At 44.4% G+C, this 16,190-nt stretch overlaps 1 protein-coding gene across 1 annotated transcript in view; it reads left to right on the top strand.

The window, feature by feature from the left end:
• The window catches only part of MYH9 (myosin heavy chain 9), a 94,712-nt gene that overhangs the window by 16,148 nt on the left and 62,374 nt on the right, over window positions 1-16,190 (top strand). Inside the window, exons 2-3 of the mRNA XM_044986405.1 lie at window positions 3,733-4,085; window positions 11,495-11,651. Coding sequence (XP_044842340.1) covers window positions 3,753-4,085; window positions 11,495-11,651 — 490 coding nt within the window. The 5' untranslated portion in view covers window positions 3,733-3,752. The remainder of the gene's footprint in view (window positions 1-3,732; window positions 4,086-11,494; window positions 11,652-16,190) is intronic.

The raw sequence follows: 16,190 nt of genomic DNA on the forward strand, positions 1-16,190 counted from the left end.
ACCTGGAATGACTGATGGAGGCAGAAGTGTACCATCGATGCTGAAGCCATGGGCTAGGAGGGCTAGTTATCAAATGGTATTGTGCACTCCAACCATCTCTCACTGCTGAAGAGTGCAGTCTTACTGTGTGTGAGATGGAGGAGGAGGAGAAACCCTGAAAAGGGTTTTGACCAGTCTCCTTAATGTGGCTATCATCTTCATTGATTGTGAAAGGGTCCATACCTGGGTGAGGTATCTTGACCTGTGGTCCCGTTTCCTAGCCCAAAGGCATTCATCTCTGCCTCAAAATGTGAGGGAGAAGAATCTCCAGACTGTAGCAAATGTTTGCTCTGAGTGGAAAGGAAGTCAGGAATATGTATTTTAGGCTGAATGTAGAGCTCTTCAGAATGTAGTTACGTTCAATTTAATCATTTCCTGAGGAATCCTAATTTAGCTGAAGCACTCAGCGTCTGGTGTCCTGCTTGATTATAGCCAAAAAAGGCAACTGGTTAAATTCTTGGGAGTTGCATTTGCAGGAAGCTGTGTAATGGAGGTTAGAATACATCTGTTGCCTTGCCAAACCTGATACGATCATGAACACAATGAACATTTTAGTTCCTTTTTTCTCTTTAACCCTTTGGCTGGCCTACAATCTGTAGTAGTTATGCAAGGCCACCTGAGATTTGCAAGATCTCATACTGAATCACCAACCCATTCTTCCAAGATCATGGACTGCTTTTCCCCTTCCTGTGTATTCTCCCAGGCCAGATGTCCTGGAGTGTGGTGTAGTGCTAGAATAGTCTGACAACTGGCTCTCATTTTAGTGGTGGCCTCATTTACAGGTGTGTGCTGTCCAAGCACTGTAGGATTACAAACATTGTTGCTCTACTTTTGCTCCTGCTGCTATCTAGCTAACAGTGGATGTAATGGGTTGCCTCCTTGGTGCCCCTACTGCAGGTTGTACCTGTCTTGCTGCAGAAATAAGGCCTAAAATACTATCAAATCACAAGGGCCCTGCTTGTGTCTACTTAATCTTCTAGCCTCAAGTGTATTCTTAAAACAAGCTTGTTTAATTCCTTGCATTTATGGTCTAAGACAGGGTAGGCAACCTATGGCACGAGTGCCAAAGGCAGCTTGCAAGCTTATTTTCAGTGGCACTCACACTGCCCGGGTCCTGGCCACCTGTCCAGGGGGCTGTGCATTTTAAATGAAGCTTCTTAAAAATTTTAAAAACCTTATTTACTTTACACACAACAATAGTTTAGTTATATATTATAGACTTACAGAAAGAGACCTTCTAAAAATGTTAATGCATTACCGGCACCCGAAACCTTAAATTAGAGTGAATAAATAAAGACTCGGCACAGCACTTCTGAAAGGTTGCCGACCCCTGGTCTAAGACGTAGATTTTAAATCTGAGTCCAAGTGATATTGCTATATGTGGACTACTTGTTGCTTACTGATGGCTACAAAACTTGCAGAGCAGGAACAAGTACAGCATTCAGTACAAAGCAGGAGTACAGTTATCCATTTGTTACAAGGAATTTCCCTGCATGCGCACACAGTGCTGGATTGGGCCTCGGCATCCATCTATACCATAGCTGGCATTTTTCCAGACTTCTCTTGCTGTTGCATGTGCCTGATGCTAGGCTTTAAGTTGATCCCAATGCATGTTTGGGCCAGATTCCTTCTGCAGTGAAGCTCTTAATACCTGTTGTCTCTTTGGGAAACTCTGCTGTGCCGGAATGCTGCCCAGTTGGCTTTGCAGGCTGTTTATATACCTGAAGAGGAACAGTTGTAACAGTATTTGACAGCCTCCTATTGCATGCACAGACCGTTCTGCCTCTTCTCCTTTTTTCTTCTCTTTTCTGGCTAACTGAAAATTCTGACAGTTGCACAAAATCAGAATGAGTTAAGTGACTGACAAGTTGGTGAGCACGGATTCTAAGGGGCAAGGTTGTGTGAAGTGTCTGGCTTTCTCTGGTTTAATGAGCCCTGGTGCATGTAGTGCACTAGAATCTTGATTCGGCAACCAAATGGTGCCTTTCATAAATCCCATTTTTGCAACCAGAAAGCGCTTGACGGAAGCATTCCTGATAGTTTTGATGAAAGATTAAATCCAAATTACTTTGTTTTATACACACTCCTAGAAATCCCCAACGTTCTCCCAGGTGCAGTGTCAATGATCTCTCCATCGCTAGGCCTCAGTTACGTCACTGCTACAAAAACATGATCTTTAAACAAGATAGTGACCACAATATTTCTTAATCCAGAAGGGTTCTGCACCCTGATAACCAACATCTTCAACATTATTTTCCTGTAAAGATGACCTGCAGAGCACTTTCAATAAACTCAGTTTAAGCCCAGATTTGTGTTGGGTATCTACCATAATCTGGCTATGGGGAGTACTTAGCACATTCTTAACCCACCTTTTAAATTCTCTTGAGACACTTTGGGATATCTTCAAGGAATAAAGGGGAACTGCCAGCTCAACCCAGGCAATCCATGGCATTCGTAAATGCTCAAGTACATCAAATATCACATTTTCAGTGAACCAGGCAATACCAAAAGAGGGGGAGCGAGGAGAGAGCTAAAAAGCTTGGTTAAAACTGTTCTGTAATGAATTCTGTCAACAGCCTAGATTGGGGCGGGCAAACTTTTTGGCCTGAGGGCCACATCAGGTTTCTGAAATTGTATGGAGGGTCGGTTAGGGGAGGCGGTGCCTCCTGAAACAGCCAGGTGTGGCCCGGCCCCCTATCCAACCCCCCCCCTGGTTTCTCCCCCCCTCACGGCATCCCCCCCCCACTCCTGCCCCATCCAACTCCCCCGTCATCTGACTGCATCCTGCCACCCCATCCAACCCCCCCCCCTTCCTGACTGTTCCCTGGGACCGCTGCCCCATCCAACCTCCCCTTCTCCCTGACCATCCCTGGAACCCGTGCCCCTGACTGCCCCCTGCCGCCTCATCCAACCCCCCTCTCATTCCTGACTGCCCCCTGGGACCTTTGCCCCCATTCAACCCCCCTGTTCCCCACCCTCTGACCTCTCCACACCCCCGCCCCCTTACTGCGCTGCCTGGAGAACCGGTGGCTGGTGGCACTGCAGCCACACTGCCCAGAGCACCGGGTCAGGCTGGGCTCTGCAGCTGCGCTGCCAGGCAAGAGCTTACAGCCGCGCTGCCCAGAACATTGCGCCGGTGGTGCAGTGAGCTGAGGCTGTGGGGAAGGGGGAACAGTGGGAGAGGGGCCAGGGGCTAGCCTCCCAGGGCAGGAGCTCAGGGGCTGGGCAGGAGGGTCCCGCGGGCCAGATGTGGCCCACGGGATGTAGTTTGCCTACCTCTGGCCTAGATAGTGGTGATATTAGTACAGAAATCTGATCTTAACCACAATGTGAAACAAGTAGTTATCTAAGTGTTTGTCAGTGAGTTACTGTAGGGACTGGTGCTTCCGAATTGTCCAACATGTTTACAACCTTAATTTCAGTTTAACTTGTTTTTTGCTAGGGAATAGAAAATACATATTTTGCAAATGTTAAATACTCAATGTTTCAAAAGTCTGTTCTTTTCCTGTCATTTTTAGGAGGATAAACCCTGACCTTGTATGTAATTCCAGCAAGCCACCTGTGATTATTGAAATAAAATTAAGGTGGGGGAGGCCCTGATAGCCAGGGACCTAAGCCAGTGTAGAGTCCATTTGCCTCTAGGAGTTCATAATGCTGCTTAAATTGTAAAAACTTCTTTTTTTGTTCTGGCAGGTCCCTCATTATAAGTCACCATGGCTCAAAAAGACGTTGATAAGTACCTTTATGTGGACAAAAACCTCATCAACAACCCCCTGGCTCAGGCTGACTGGGCAGCCAAGAAACTGGTGTGGGTCCCATCGGAGAAGAATGGGTTTGAGGCGGCCAGTCTGAAGGAGGAAGTGGGAGATGAAGCCATAGTGGAGCTGGCAGAAAATGGAAAGAAAGTGAGAATAAACAAAGATGACATCCAGAAGATGAATCCACCCAAATTCTCTAAAGTGGAAGATATGGCAGAGCTGACCTGCCTGAATGAGGCCTCTGTGCTGCACAACTTGAAGGAGAGATACTACTCAGGGCTCATCTATGTAAGTAACAATCTTCTGTACTGCGGGGGGGAGGCTTTTATGGGGATTCCATGTAAACTCGCTGCAACCAACTGCTCCCAAACATGCACAGTTAACCTTACACTGCCCCATGTGAAACTCTTAGGTGACACTGCTGCTGCTTCAGCCCCACAACAACTCTCCCCTGGGTAGAATGGATCCCTCAGGGAATGCTGCAGTGAAATGGTTGGATGTTGGCATTTGACTGTCGTTGTTTGGAGTATGTTTTGAATATCATCAACTTGCTTTTGGCTAGAAAAAAGACTTTGGAAAGCAGTAAACAGGAAGCCTGATTAAAACAGTACTAAATAACAAAACCCCATTTGGGATGTATACCTAACAACATCTGGGTTGCTTTTCCAACATCTGGAACCTCCAATGGCAGGGAATGCTAATGCCAAACTGGCTGTCTAATCTCTCTCTGAGATTCAGGTTTTTAGCACATGTGCCCTCTCCAGTAACAAACATCCTGTACCTCAGAAGAGTGTCTTTCTGTGGATGAAATGAAAAATAGCTATCTGAACTGGCAGGTTTTATTCTCTTCCCACCCACCAAAATTTACAAGAGTAGCAGAATCCTTTTACTGGGCTGTTGCCATGGAAACGACAGTGATATCTGTAGATGATTATGGCAGTCATGCACAATCACAAGGAACATGGTCTAAGAGCCAGGCTCACTGACATGCTCACATGTGCCCAAAGGGGGCGTGCTAGAGGATAAGGATTTGGAATCTGCATTGGTTCTGTAGTTCCTGTTTATGTGATTTGCATCAAACAGTGCACAAAAGTTTATCCCTTAAGTCACTGTTAAAGCAGAGGCTGTCAAGGGGCACAGGATGAACTAGGCTCAGTGGTAATGTGGTGGTTTTTAATGCACTGGTTGCTTACATCTGGAGAAATTTGTTCCAGTTTTGTTTGGTCCTAGTCCTTATTTGATAATACAGAATAATAGCAAAATGGTCAGAGCTGGAATTAGCAGGAGATATTACTATTAAGGCCTGATGTTCAGTGTCTCTAGGCAATGTAAAGTAGATTCTTTAGTGTTATGTCTGCTGCCCAATGACCTATTGAGGACACTGTTACTGTAGTTCTAAAGAGAATCTAGATTACTGATTTTTTTTTTTTCTGAACACCCACCAGTAACATTCAAATCTCTCATGTAACTTGTCTGACTGCTCCAAATGTCAAGAGCATGTTTCTAACAATACATCTCCCATAGAGTCTCTCAGGTACCTGCTACTTAATCACCCAAAGAGGCCTAGTCCTCTTCCTTTCCACTTCTGTGGCAAGACAAAGATGATCTCTATAGTCATTAGCAGAGAGATGCCATTTGCTGCCCTAGATTAGATTGCTTATGTTCACTCCTGTCATGTACCTCTATAAGAACTCCGTTGAACTACCAACTTCTTGGTCAGTGGTTTTCAACTTGTGGTCGTCTGACCCCTGGACATCCACAGACTGTCTCGGATTTCCACAGGAGTTGCACCTCCATTTAGAATTTTTTAGGGATCAGCAAATGGAGAGGCTGAAAACCACTGTTCTAGATCAGGGGTTGGCAACCTTTCAGAAGTGGTGTGCCGAATCTTCTTTTATTCACTCTAATTTAAGGTTTCATGTGCCAATAATACATTTAACATTTTTAGAAGGTCTTTCTATAAGTTTATAATATATAACTAAACTATTGTATGTAAAGTAAATAAGGCTTTTAAAATGTTTAAGAAGTTTCATTTAAAATTAAAGTAAAATGCAGAGCCCCCCAGACCGGTGGCCAGGACCCGGACAGTGTGAGTGCCACTGAAAACCAGCTCGTGTGCCGCCTTTGGCACCCGTGCCATAGGTTGCCTACCCCTGTTCTAGATAATACAATCCTAACCTAGAGTCTGGCTCCACTGCTGGCTGATGCTGTGGCCACCTTTATGCTATTCCAGAGGCACAGGGGACATAGGCAGATGCTACAGAATACCATTGTTAGAGTCGGGGTTCTTCAAGGTATAGAACTGGTGTAGAAACTCCATGCCAGCCTTCTCCCTGTCTGATGTCAGGGTGCATGATAAGGAGCTCAGTACATTTAGTTACTCTAGGTTGCTGAATAGCTGATTGGTAGTTGTGTGTAACCACACCTGCCCCCACCTCCCCAGGCTGTGACTTCTGAATTGTGCAGCTCAGAATCAAAGTGGTACTTATACCCATTTCTCAACAGTACAAGGCACATTTTCCCTTCCTAATAAAACGATTAAATTTAAAAATAAAGTGTAAATGGACCATATGTATCCTAGGTAATGTCTCCCTCCTAAATTAAATTAATAAATCTTGAAACTAGTGGTAGGTAGTCAATTTTAAGTGACTTAAATATTTAACTTGCCTTGCAATAGGCTGCCATTTCACAGGTGTTGAGATGTCCCCTCAGTGATGCATTAGACAGGTGGTCACATAACCAGTTTCACAAAGGGTATTTGTGGAAGTAAGATTTCCTTCTTAAACCTAACTAGTAATGCATTATGCTAGAGAGAAACTTGGTCCTACCAATCCATCCAAAAACATGAGTCTGCCCATTAGTGAAGTGAGCTGATCAGATTGGCCAGAAGCTCTCCCCAGTGAGTCAGATGATTAAGGTGTTAAATCCTTCCACTGGACAGCAGCTGGGCACTAATCTTCTTGACAGGAAGAGAGCAAACACAAACTATCTCTGGCATAAAGATCTCTGGAAAGGTCATAAATACAACACAGCTTTGTTCTTGACTTCTGCCTCTTCCTGTGGGTGGGGGCTCTGTTTCTGAGAAGTGTGTGTGTGAGGGGGGTGTTTCCCCTATCCTTCCTGTGAAGGGGGATGGGAAAACTTAGTGTCAAGTTTACAGTGGGGACTCTGAGGCTGTCTACACTGCCACTTTCAGCGCTAAAACTGTAGTCATTCAGGGGTGTGGGAACCCCCCCGTGACAAAAGTTTTAGCGTTGAAAAGCGACTTATAGACAGCATTTTATCGCTGATAAAGCTACCACCCCTCGTTCCTTCTGGGGGGTTATTTTTTTTATCGCCGGGAGAGCTCTCCCGCGGTGATAAAGCGTGACTACACTGCCCATGTCACAGCACTGCCGCAGCCATGCTGTAATGTGGACAGTGTAGAATATACCCTAAGATGTTTGATCAGGGAGTGGCAGACATTTCAGGAACTTGGAAACAGCAAATCAGTGTCAAACTGAAGAGATTTGTTTCTACCATGGTGATTTGTTTTAGATGACTTTGCTGATGGTTGTGATTATCTGCTTTCTGTCTCTAAATTGAGCTTGACTTTAACTCTTCCTGTACTAAGCGTGTTCTGTAGCTCATCTTGGTAACTTGTTTTCCCCACTGCTCACCTTAAGTGGGCGTCTTGGGTCCAGAGCAGAATGTAAATCCAGAACCTTACAAATATTCCAGTCCAGCAACCACATCAGCAGAGGGTAGACCCTGGGAAAAACTTTTTTTCCTGCCTAAGCTGTTCTTGTCTCCTGAATCAAACATGCATCTTGATCTACTCCTGTCAGCCTTGTAGAGATAAGTAATTGCTAAAGAGTAAACCTGATTCTAGTCTGCCCCGTGCATCAACCAAAACACCAGTGAGGTTTAATTCCAGGACTACAATATTGGGCAGTGATATCTGAAGCAAAGCATAGCTGAGTGGAGACAATTTGTTAGGTCTCACCTTTGTGCATTAGCCTTTAATCTCTGGAAACTTGGGTTCAGTTCCTAGACTGGGGCAAAATGAAAATAAAATTGACAATACAAAGAGACTAAGATGACTTTTGCACTCCTTGGTAAGGCTGGAAGATTGAGTGGAGTAGCAAAGTGAGTGAGAAGAAAGAACAGGAGTACTTGTGGCACCTTAGAGACTAACAAATTTATTTCAGCATAAGCTTTCGTGAGTGACATCACCGTGTTGGGACTGCAGATCAGGAGGGACGTGCATTGGTAGAGCTGTGTAATAAGTATCTCTTCCGTGAACCTCAAATACTTAAAAGGATAAAATTAACTATTGTCTTAAAGAATTACTGCTCTGGAAAAGAGACTGCCCTTAGGTCAGTGGTTCTCAAACTTTGCACTGGTGATGCCTAGCAAGCCTCTGAGTGCGACCCACCCCTTATAGATTAAAAACATTTTTTTATATATTTAACACCATTATAAATGCTGGAGGCAAGGTGGAGTTTGGGATGGAGGCTGACAGCTCGTGACCCCTATGTAATAACCTCGCGGCCACCTGAGGGGTCCCAACCCCCAGTTTGAGAACCCCTGCCTTACGTGTTCTCTCTCCTCCCCCCTCCCCGTTGCTTCATTGGTCTGATAGCATTAATGTTCTTTTTGTTGCTAAGTGCTGCTCTTCCTGTGCTGCAGACCGCTTCCATCCAGCTTCAGACCTCCAGGCTATTCTTGCTTGGAATATGGGCAGTCCTACTTCACCAGCTTACACTCCTCTGTAGGAAGCTGTACTAATGCAGACTCTAAATCCATAGCTGAATCTTTCAGCATTACTTGCTGCCACTTATTCACTTCACTTTTTTTTTCTGTACTCCTGGCCCCTCCCCGCAACAGGCATATTCTCTTCTAATCTGTTTCTATTTACAATATCCATACAGTGGCTATAATCAACAATGGATATTCACAAGAAAAGCAGCTGCATATTTTACAGTATAGCATCTCTTTGAACTCCAGCAAAACAATTGTGCGAGTTACAGTCTAACTGGAACTTGTCCCTTAACGGCATGGTTGCCTGCTGCATCAGCCACACCTGGTATAGAGGAAAAGAGAGGGTGTGTCAGGGGCATTCTGTGGGCAGGTGTGGTGAAACAGAGCTTCACTGCATCTGAGCCACCATTGGCATAAGGTATGCAACAGACCTTACACCATAGGAGGAAATTAGAGCAGAATGGGGCCTATTAACTTCCACTTGCATCTGGGAGCCATGCCAGCTCTCTATAGTCTCTGTGTCCAAACACTATATTGGACATCCTGGAGAATCAGGGCCAATGTCTGCTGGTATTACTGTGGCAGAGCAACTCACTTGGCTAAATCAGCTCACTAAAATTCAGTGAACCTATCTAGGCATGGCAATGATTGCCCATTTGTGTCAGTTTTCTCTTCACCTCACTTAAATACCTCTCAACATTGAGCTACTAACCCAGCAGGTAGCTAAATGTATTTAACTCTTTTGGTAGGATCCCATCTTGGACAGATGCTTTAATATTGGGGTCTTCTCTTTTGGAAACTATTCTTTAGTGTGCAAGTTGTCTAGTGTCCTCCAATGCAAGACTAATTCTGAAACCACCTCCATACACACAGGAAAACTTTCCTTTGGGGAGTGGTGTGTGTCTAATTGGCACACAGACTTCCATTATAGCCATGTGAAAATGGATGCGGATGCCCACTGAGGGGGTGTGGGATTAAAATCGCATGCCTGAACTTCTTTGTTTTGAGTCTCAGACACACAAGTAGGGCTAACTATTCGAAGTGAAAGCAACATCCAGAAAATCAGGGTTATGACCATAAACTATATAACAGATGCCATCTCCACCCTTCTAACTGCCAGTAGTCTAATCTTTACCCTGATCCAGCTGAAGAGGCTAAATCTGATCAAATGCCCCCTGTGCTTAGAGTAGAGGACTCCTTACTACACCAAAACAGTTTTCTTTGAGAAAGTAGGGGGAAGTGTAAGATATGCCCTATTCTTCTAGTAGAATTTCCGATAGGATGAGAGACTGGCCTTATGAAGCAAACGCATGCCAATAAAATCTATATGCTCTCTGAGTGACTACAAACCTCAGGAGCAAAGCTTGGATTCTTAAGAATATCTAAGAATACATTCTTCCTTCTGCCCAAAATACTATCCAACTAGAAAGTGTCTTCTGAGACTTGGGTACTAACAAACCTGCAATACTTTCTCTCTTCCTCTTGTCTTGGCACCTGTCTTTCTCAGGTAGGTCTCTTTAAAATTGCAGTAAAAGTATCTGGACATTTGTCTTGCCTCAGAACTCTGCAAGATTACAGCCAGTTGAAACTAAAATGTGGGTTTGGTGTGATGGATGCTAGCGATGGTGGCAAGTATTCCCTTATTGTTAAAATGGGAGCCTCCAAGAGTTTTACATGTTGATCAATTCCAAGCTACGTTGGACTTGTGACCCTCTTGTTTTAAGTGCAGCCCCAGTGAAGCTTGTGTCTTGTATGTGAACTAACTACAGTGGTGCCTCAAAATATTTCCTCTCACAAACTAACTTTAGCTTCACCTCTGAATCAAAGCGTTGTTTTGAATGAAGGGGTCAGGAGGAAGTATCAGCTGTCCATCAAATAATCCAAAGAATAGTTTACTGGGTACTACTTCAGGGATTTAGTATGGGGGTCCTCTCCTGATCTCCTATCCCTTCCCTTTTAATAGAGGGAAACCGCTGAAAGTAAATCCTTGGTTACTCCCATACAGGGAATTCTACTGGAAATGAGCAACTTTGTAGGATCCTAACCTAAAGCCATAAAGGACTGTTGATGGTCTAGTCTGACATCTTGTATAATACAGGCCATAGAACATCCCCAAAATTCCTAGAACAGATCTTTTTAGAAAAATATCTGATCTTGTTTTAAAATTGTCAGTGATGGAGAATCTACCATGATCCTGGGTAAATTGTTCCAGTGGTTAATTACTCAATGTTAAAAATGTATGCCTTCTTTCCAGCTGGACATCAGTTTGTGATAGCATGACTCCTGTACGGCACACTTCTTGGCAAAGGTTAGCTCTACTTAAGAACTGAGGAATTTGAGCAGGGGAATCATGTATGCATGTTAACGGGTATTCTGTGAGATATTAAGAAAAAATTCATGGCTCCCTGCTCATGATGCTTAATGCAACACATTACTACTTGTCCCTACATCAGCTTATGGATGCTTGTTCCCTTGTGTAGCTTATCACGGGGGTCTCCGTTATACTCTGGACAGCTATAGTAAGCAGGCGTTACAAATATGAGCTAGCGCACAATAAAGTGTGCTCCCAAGCTTCTGGGAGGTGAACATCTGTTTTCTACAGTAAAGTGTAACTTGGTTTAAACTTCAGATCTCTGAAAGCTGGGGAAACTAGTTTTGATGGGCCCTGCAGTTAACTGGAATGAGCTAGCCAGTGTAGGTCAGTTGCTGCACAATAGCATCCTGATAGCATGGAGTACTTAGTAGGGTACCTTGAAGGTGGTTATGTGCCATAATGGTAAACTTGGTATTAGCTGTTGCCCAGTTTCTAGTATTGACTTGTGCCTTCCTGTCTCTCTTCACTGCCCCAGTAGAACCTCTCAAAGGGGGACTGACTCCAAGCAAGAAACCCTTAAAAGAACAATGATCTGTCTGACTCTAACCACTGTTAACTGATGTCTTTTTTTTTTTTGTAGACCTACTCAGGCCTTTTCTGTGTGGTTATAAATCCCTACAAGAACCTGCCCATATACTCAGAGGAGATTGTGGATATGTACAAAGGCAAAAAGAGGCATGAGATGCCTCCTCACATATATGCAATCACAGACACTGCCTACAGGAGTATGATGCAAGGTGAGTGCCAACTATGGGACAGTGACTTTCTTAGTGAGATCTTGAAGTCAAAATGATATTCAAGATGTGGTGGGAGGATTTATTGTAAAAGACAGCAAACCTCTCTGAGGATGTGTGGAGGAGTCACTAGGCAGTGTAACTTCCTGCCCCCCTTCTAAGGAGAGGGAGATATGCTTGGGTGTGTGTATGCGCGTGCTTATAATAAAACCATTGAAATTCACTGAGGACAAACCTAGAGCTGTTTTTGGTGCCGGAAGCAGAGTGTGGTCTGAAACTCTACATCAAGACTTGTTTTTTATTGCATGAAAACTCAATCAAGTTCTATCCTGTCAAAGAGGATAAACACTTATTTGCTAGTACTACACAATGAATTGGCTTTTCATAAATTTAAAAGTAAATACATTGACCAGGATAGCTTCCTGGATATACTTAGCAGAATGCAAACATAGTGTCATCAGATACAAAGAATTTAATGCAAAACCAGGTGTGGTTTATGGGTTCCTGGTAAACTGCCAGTGGATTTCTAGGTGTCAGTTGGGGATCTTTTATGTAAAGCTCTGAAAATCCTGTATGCATCCCAGCTCTCAGTAAGGTGATCTCCTTTTAGAGAATCAAAGCTTGCAGTTGGGGAATCCTGTGGAATGCTCAGATGTATATAGAGTTAGTGCTATTCTGTCTTCCTGTCTTGGTATCTGGATTATGGATGCAGAAGTAGCAAAGCTAAAAGGAGTGCCTAAGGGAGATGGTGGACAGTCTGAAATAATGACACTTTGGGACAAGACAGCATGGGAGAGTTGAGGCTGAAACTCCCCCATCCTGTAAGCAGCTGTTCACTATTAAAAATCTGGATTTCTGTCACTTCCCCTAGAGGGGCAGAACTTGTATCTCCTGTTTAAGAAAATTCCGTTTGGTCAGTTTCCAGTTATCTGGCCTTATCTATAGGGCCCTACCAAATTCTGATCCATTTTGGTCAATTTCATGATCATGGGATTTTAAAAATTGTAAATTTCATTATTCCAGATATTTAAATCTGAAACTTCATAGTGGTCTAACTGTAGGGGTCCTGACCCAGAAGTGAGTTGTGGGGGTGGGGAGAGTCGTAAGGTTGTTGTAGGGGGGTAGTAGCATTGCCTCCCTTACTTCTGCACTGCTGCTGGAGGTAGCACTGCCTTCAGAGCTGGGTGGCTGGAAAGTGGTGGCTGCTGGCTGGAAGCCCAGCTCTAAAGGGAGCACTGCCTCCAGCAGCAGTGCAGAGGTAAGGATGGCATAATATGAGATTGCCACCCTTACTTCTCCGCTGCTGCTGGAGGGGCACTGCCTTCTGAGCTGGGTGCTTGGCCAGCAGTTGCTACTCTCCGGCCATCCAGCTCTGTAGGCAGCGCAGAAGTAAGTGTGGCAATACCATGATCCTCCCCTCCCTGCTCCCACAATAACCTTGTGACCCCCATTTGGGTTGGGAAATGCTGGTCTCCCCCCTATGAAATCTGTATAGAATATGGGAAAAGTACACAAGACCAGATTTCACAGTCCATGTGGTGTTTTTTCATGGCCGTGAATTTGGTAGGGCCTTATTTATGTAGCTTGACACAATTAATGACCTCCATTTCTCCCTGCCCCAGCAGCCTCTCAGAAACTCTCCAGCATAGTGAAGCTATGACAGTAAGATAGCGTGAAGGGAAAGGAAACAGGAAGAAACTGCTTTCCTTGTTCCCAGATCAGTGACTCAACAAAACTTAAATGGAGGGAGAAATGCCAATAAAGGCTGCTGGAGTACAGTCCCACAGGAGACTTGGCATGACAGATAACTCAAGGTGAAATGGAAAAGCTGCTTTCTGGAAGAGTGTAGGCAGGTCATAGAGTGGTGGAAGCAGGTGGCAATGACTTCCAGGAGTAGGAAGGCAGTGCTTCTTGTTAAAGAGCATTATTCCCTGCTGAGAAATACAAATACCTTTCCTAGCTGTCACTCTAAAACTGCTCTGGTGCATCCAGAGAACACTGCCTGGAATGTGTCCTTTAAAGAACCTCACTTCCTCCTTAAACAAAGGAATTTCTAAACTCCTTGCTCAAATGACAGGACAAATGTGCCTTCTGTTCATTACATGGTAGCATGACTGCCCATAAACCTCTTATCTCCAGTTCACTTCCTCTATTGCTTCCTTCTCTTCCCTGCCTACTCCTTGTCAGCGACAGTGCCAACAGCTGTTCTTTAAACAAGCTACTGACTTGTCCTAGCAGAGTTTCTAGTTTGTGGGAAGAACCTTCACTTCTGTGCAACAATGGAGGCAATTCCTTTGATGCTATTGTAACAGGATTCTGGAAGACGAGGCTTCCTCTGATTATAACTAACAGCAAAACCACTTGACGGATGTAGAGCAAGCATCCTGTATGGAATCTTTGCCAGTTACACAAGTTGGTTCTGCAGACAGCCACACAGTTGTGGCTTAGAAGTGATAGGTGAAGTTCCCTTGCACGTGGTGGTTTGTAGCAAAATGGTCACTAGTATCTCTCCATCTTTCTTCCTGACTTTGAGGCAGTGTTAACTGTGTGAAACCCCAGAAATCCCAGACTTGCATTGTTGAGTCACTGCAAGAAGCTAAAGGATTAGTCTAATGTCTGTTTTCTTGGCACTGGTGGGGGGAGGAAGGGAGGGTTTGAGCTCTGCTTAAGTGCTTCCTTGCAATCCTGCCCCCAGGCAAATAGCTCTCAGTTGTTGCCCCTTTCCCACAACAAATCTAACTACATGATGAATGTGGCAGTCTTGTCCAATTAGCTGATTGCTCCCGGTCCACTTTATCTAGTCCAGAATAACTATGGCCTATAATCACCCTCCTTTGTGCACTTGCTGGGCTTGGAAATCACTCCCAACTGATGGGCTAGCTGGCTGTGACCACACTATCTATTGAACAAGGTTTTAGTGGGCTCTGAGTGTGGGTTTCAGTGTCTTGTAAAGTGTATGTATTGGCAGCAAATTTACTCTAAAGCAACAGTCTCCTTTTTCAAGGATACCAAATGGCAGAAACCCTAAACTGCAGGGATGACATTGGGGTTTGGCATTGGGGGTGAGGGTGGGAAGGCTGTTGTAAAGTTTCTGGTCCCAGCCAGCCTCCTGGGCAATGGAGAACAACATTCCTGTTTGGCTTTCTCCCATTTTGATTAGCCTGTGTGGGAGGCTTGATGCAGCAGCCTGTGGTATGGGAGGAATCTGCACTGAGAACAGAGGATGAAAGAGACCAGTGCTCTGCAAGGACTGGAGGCATTTAGGATTAATGGTTGTGCCCCTTTCTCCTGTCAGAGTCCAATATTCAGGGAATCCTTCATGGTATGAATGCTTTTAGAGAAAGATAGCAAGCTGGTAACTCTGAATGGAGTACAGTTATCTCCTGAGCTGATAAAGCAGAAAGCCCTACACGTTTGTTTGGATTCTGTATTTTTTGGTTTCACTGAGTTTATGGTATCTTAATAAGCAGCCTGTTCAGGTTTAGGTGTGGGGATAGGAGGATTGCTTTTATTCTGATTTAAACTAATCCCAAAATTGTTTGTTTTGTGTTCAAGCTGCTGCACTACCTTTCAGAACTGGGCTTTCTGGCAGGCTGCTATAGAGGCCCCCTGACCAAAGGGGCACCGGTGCCCATACATTCAATAGGATTAAGTCACTTGTGGGGAACTTAATCCAGGGCACTGCGATGACCTAGAGGCATTGTGGAAAATTTGCCATATATAAAGTGGTGCTGTTTTTATCCCCAGTCTACTCTGCTATGGGGCCTTGGAGGGACCTCAGAATTCTGCTCTTGATTTCCAAAGTTTGTCAACCTCCTGTGCAATAGTTACCATATTTGTGTGTGGGACTGAAATACCTAGGGTGCCTAAGTGCTGCAATTCTCCTGGTGTCTGGCACCTTGAGTACCTAATAGTTTGAATGCTTTCAAAAGGAAGTGGCTTTATTGCATTGAAAAGAGTTGAAGGATAATGGTTTCATATGGAGATGTCTTAAGCATGCATAGCGTTACTCTAATGCAGCAGATGTGCATAAAAGGGAGTGGGTGTTTGTGTATGTGTATAAATTCTTTTACCTGCCTTAAATTTCTAAATAGTCGAGGGTAGTGTCTTCAGTAGATCTATTTGGAAAAGGCATTTCAGAGCTGTTGGAATGGAGTCTGTTCAAGCTAGTTGGGAAGCTTTCTTCTCCAGCATCTTGAGCAGGTGAACAATCTTCTCTATGAAACACTGGTGTAGGGCCAGACATGACACCAGTGTCTAAAGAACCACACATAATGGCTGTCAAAATGTCACACTAAACCTTGGCAACAAAACTTGGGGTCAACAAGGAGTACAATTAATCCCTAATGGCTTCTTCAAAACTTCTCCCTAGAAGAGTGCTCCCTCTTCTTGCTCCTAATGCACCTCTGAAGTCTGGCTCTGTCTGTCCCCTCCCTGCCAGCTTGTTTCACTTCAGCAGGCAGAAAAAGTAGCAGGGAGAGACTGTTTCCCACATGTGCCAGCAGTCAATTGTTGGTTTTTTAGCATATTAAACATGCCTTG

Source organism: Mauremys mutica, chromosome 1, assembly GCF_020497125.1.
Source record: "Mauremys mutica isolate MM-2020 ecotype Southern chromosome 1, ASM2049712v1, whole genome shotgun sequence".
Taxonomy (NCBI): Eukaryota; Metazoa; Chordata; order Testudines; family Geoemydidae; genus Mauremys; species Mauremys mutica.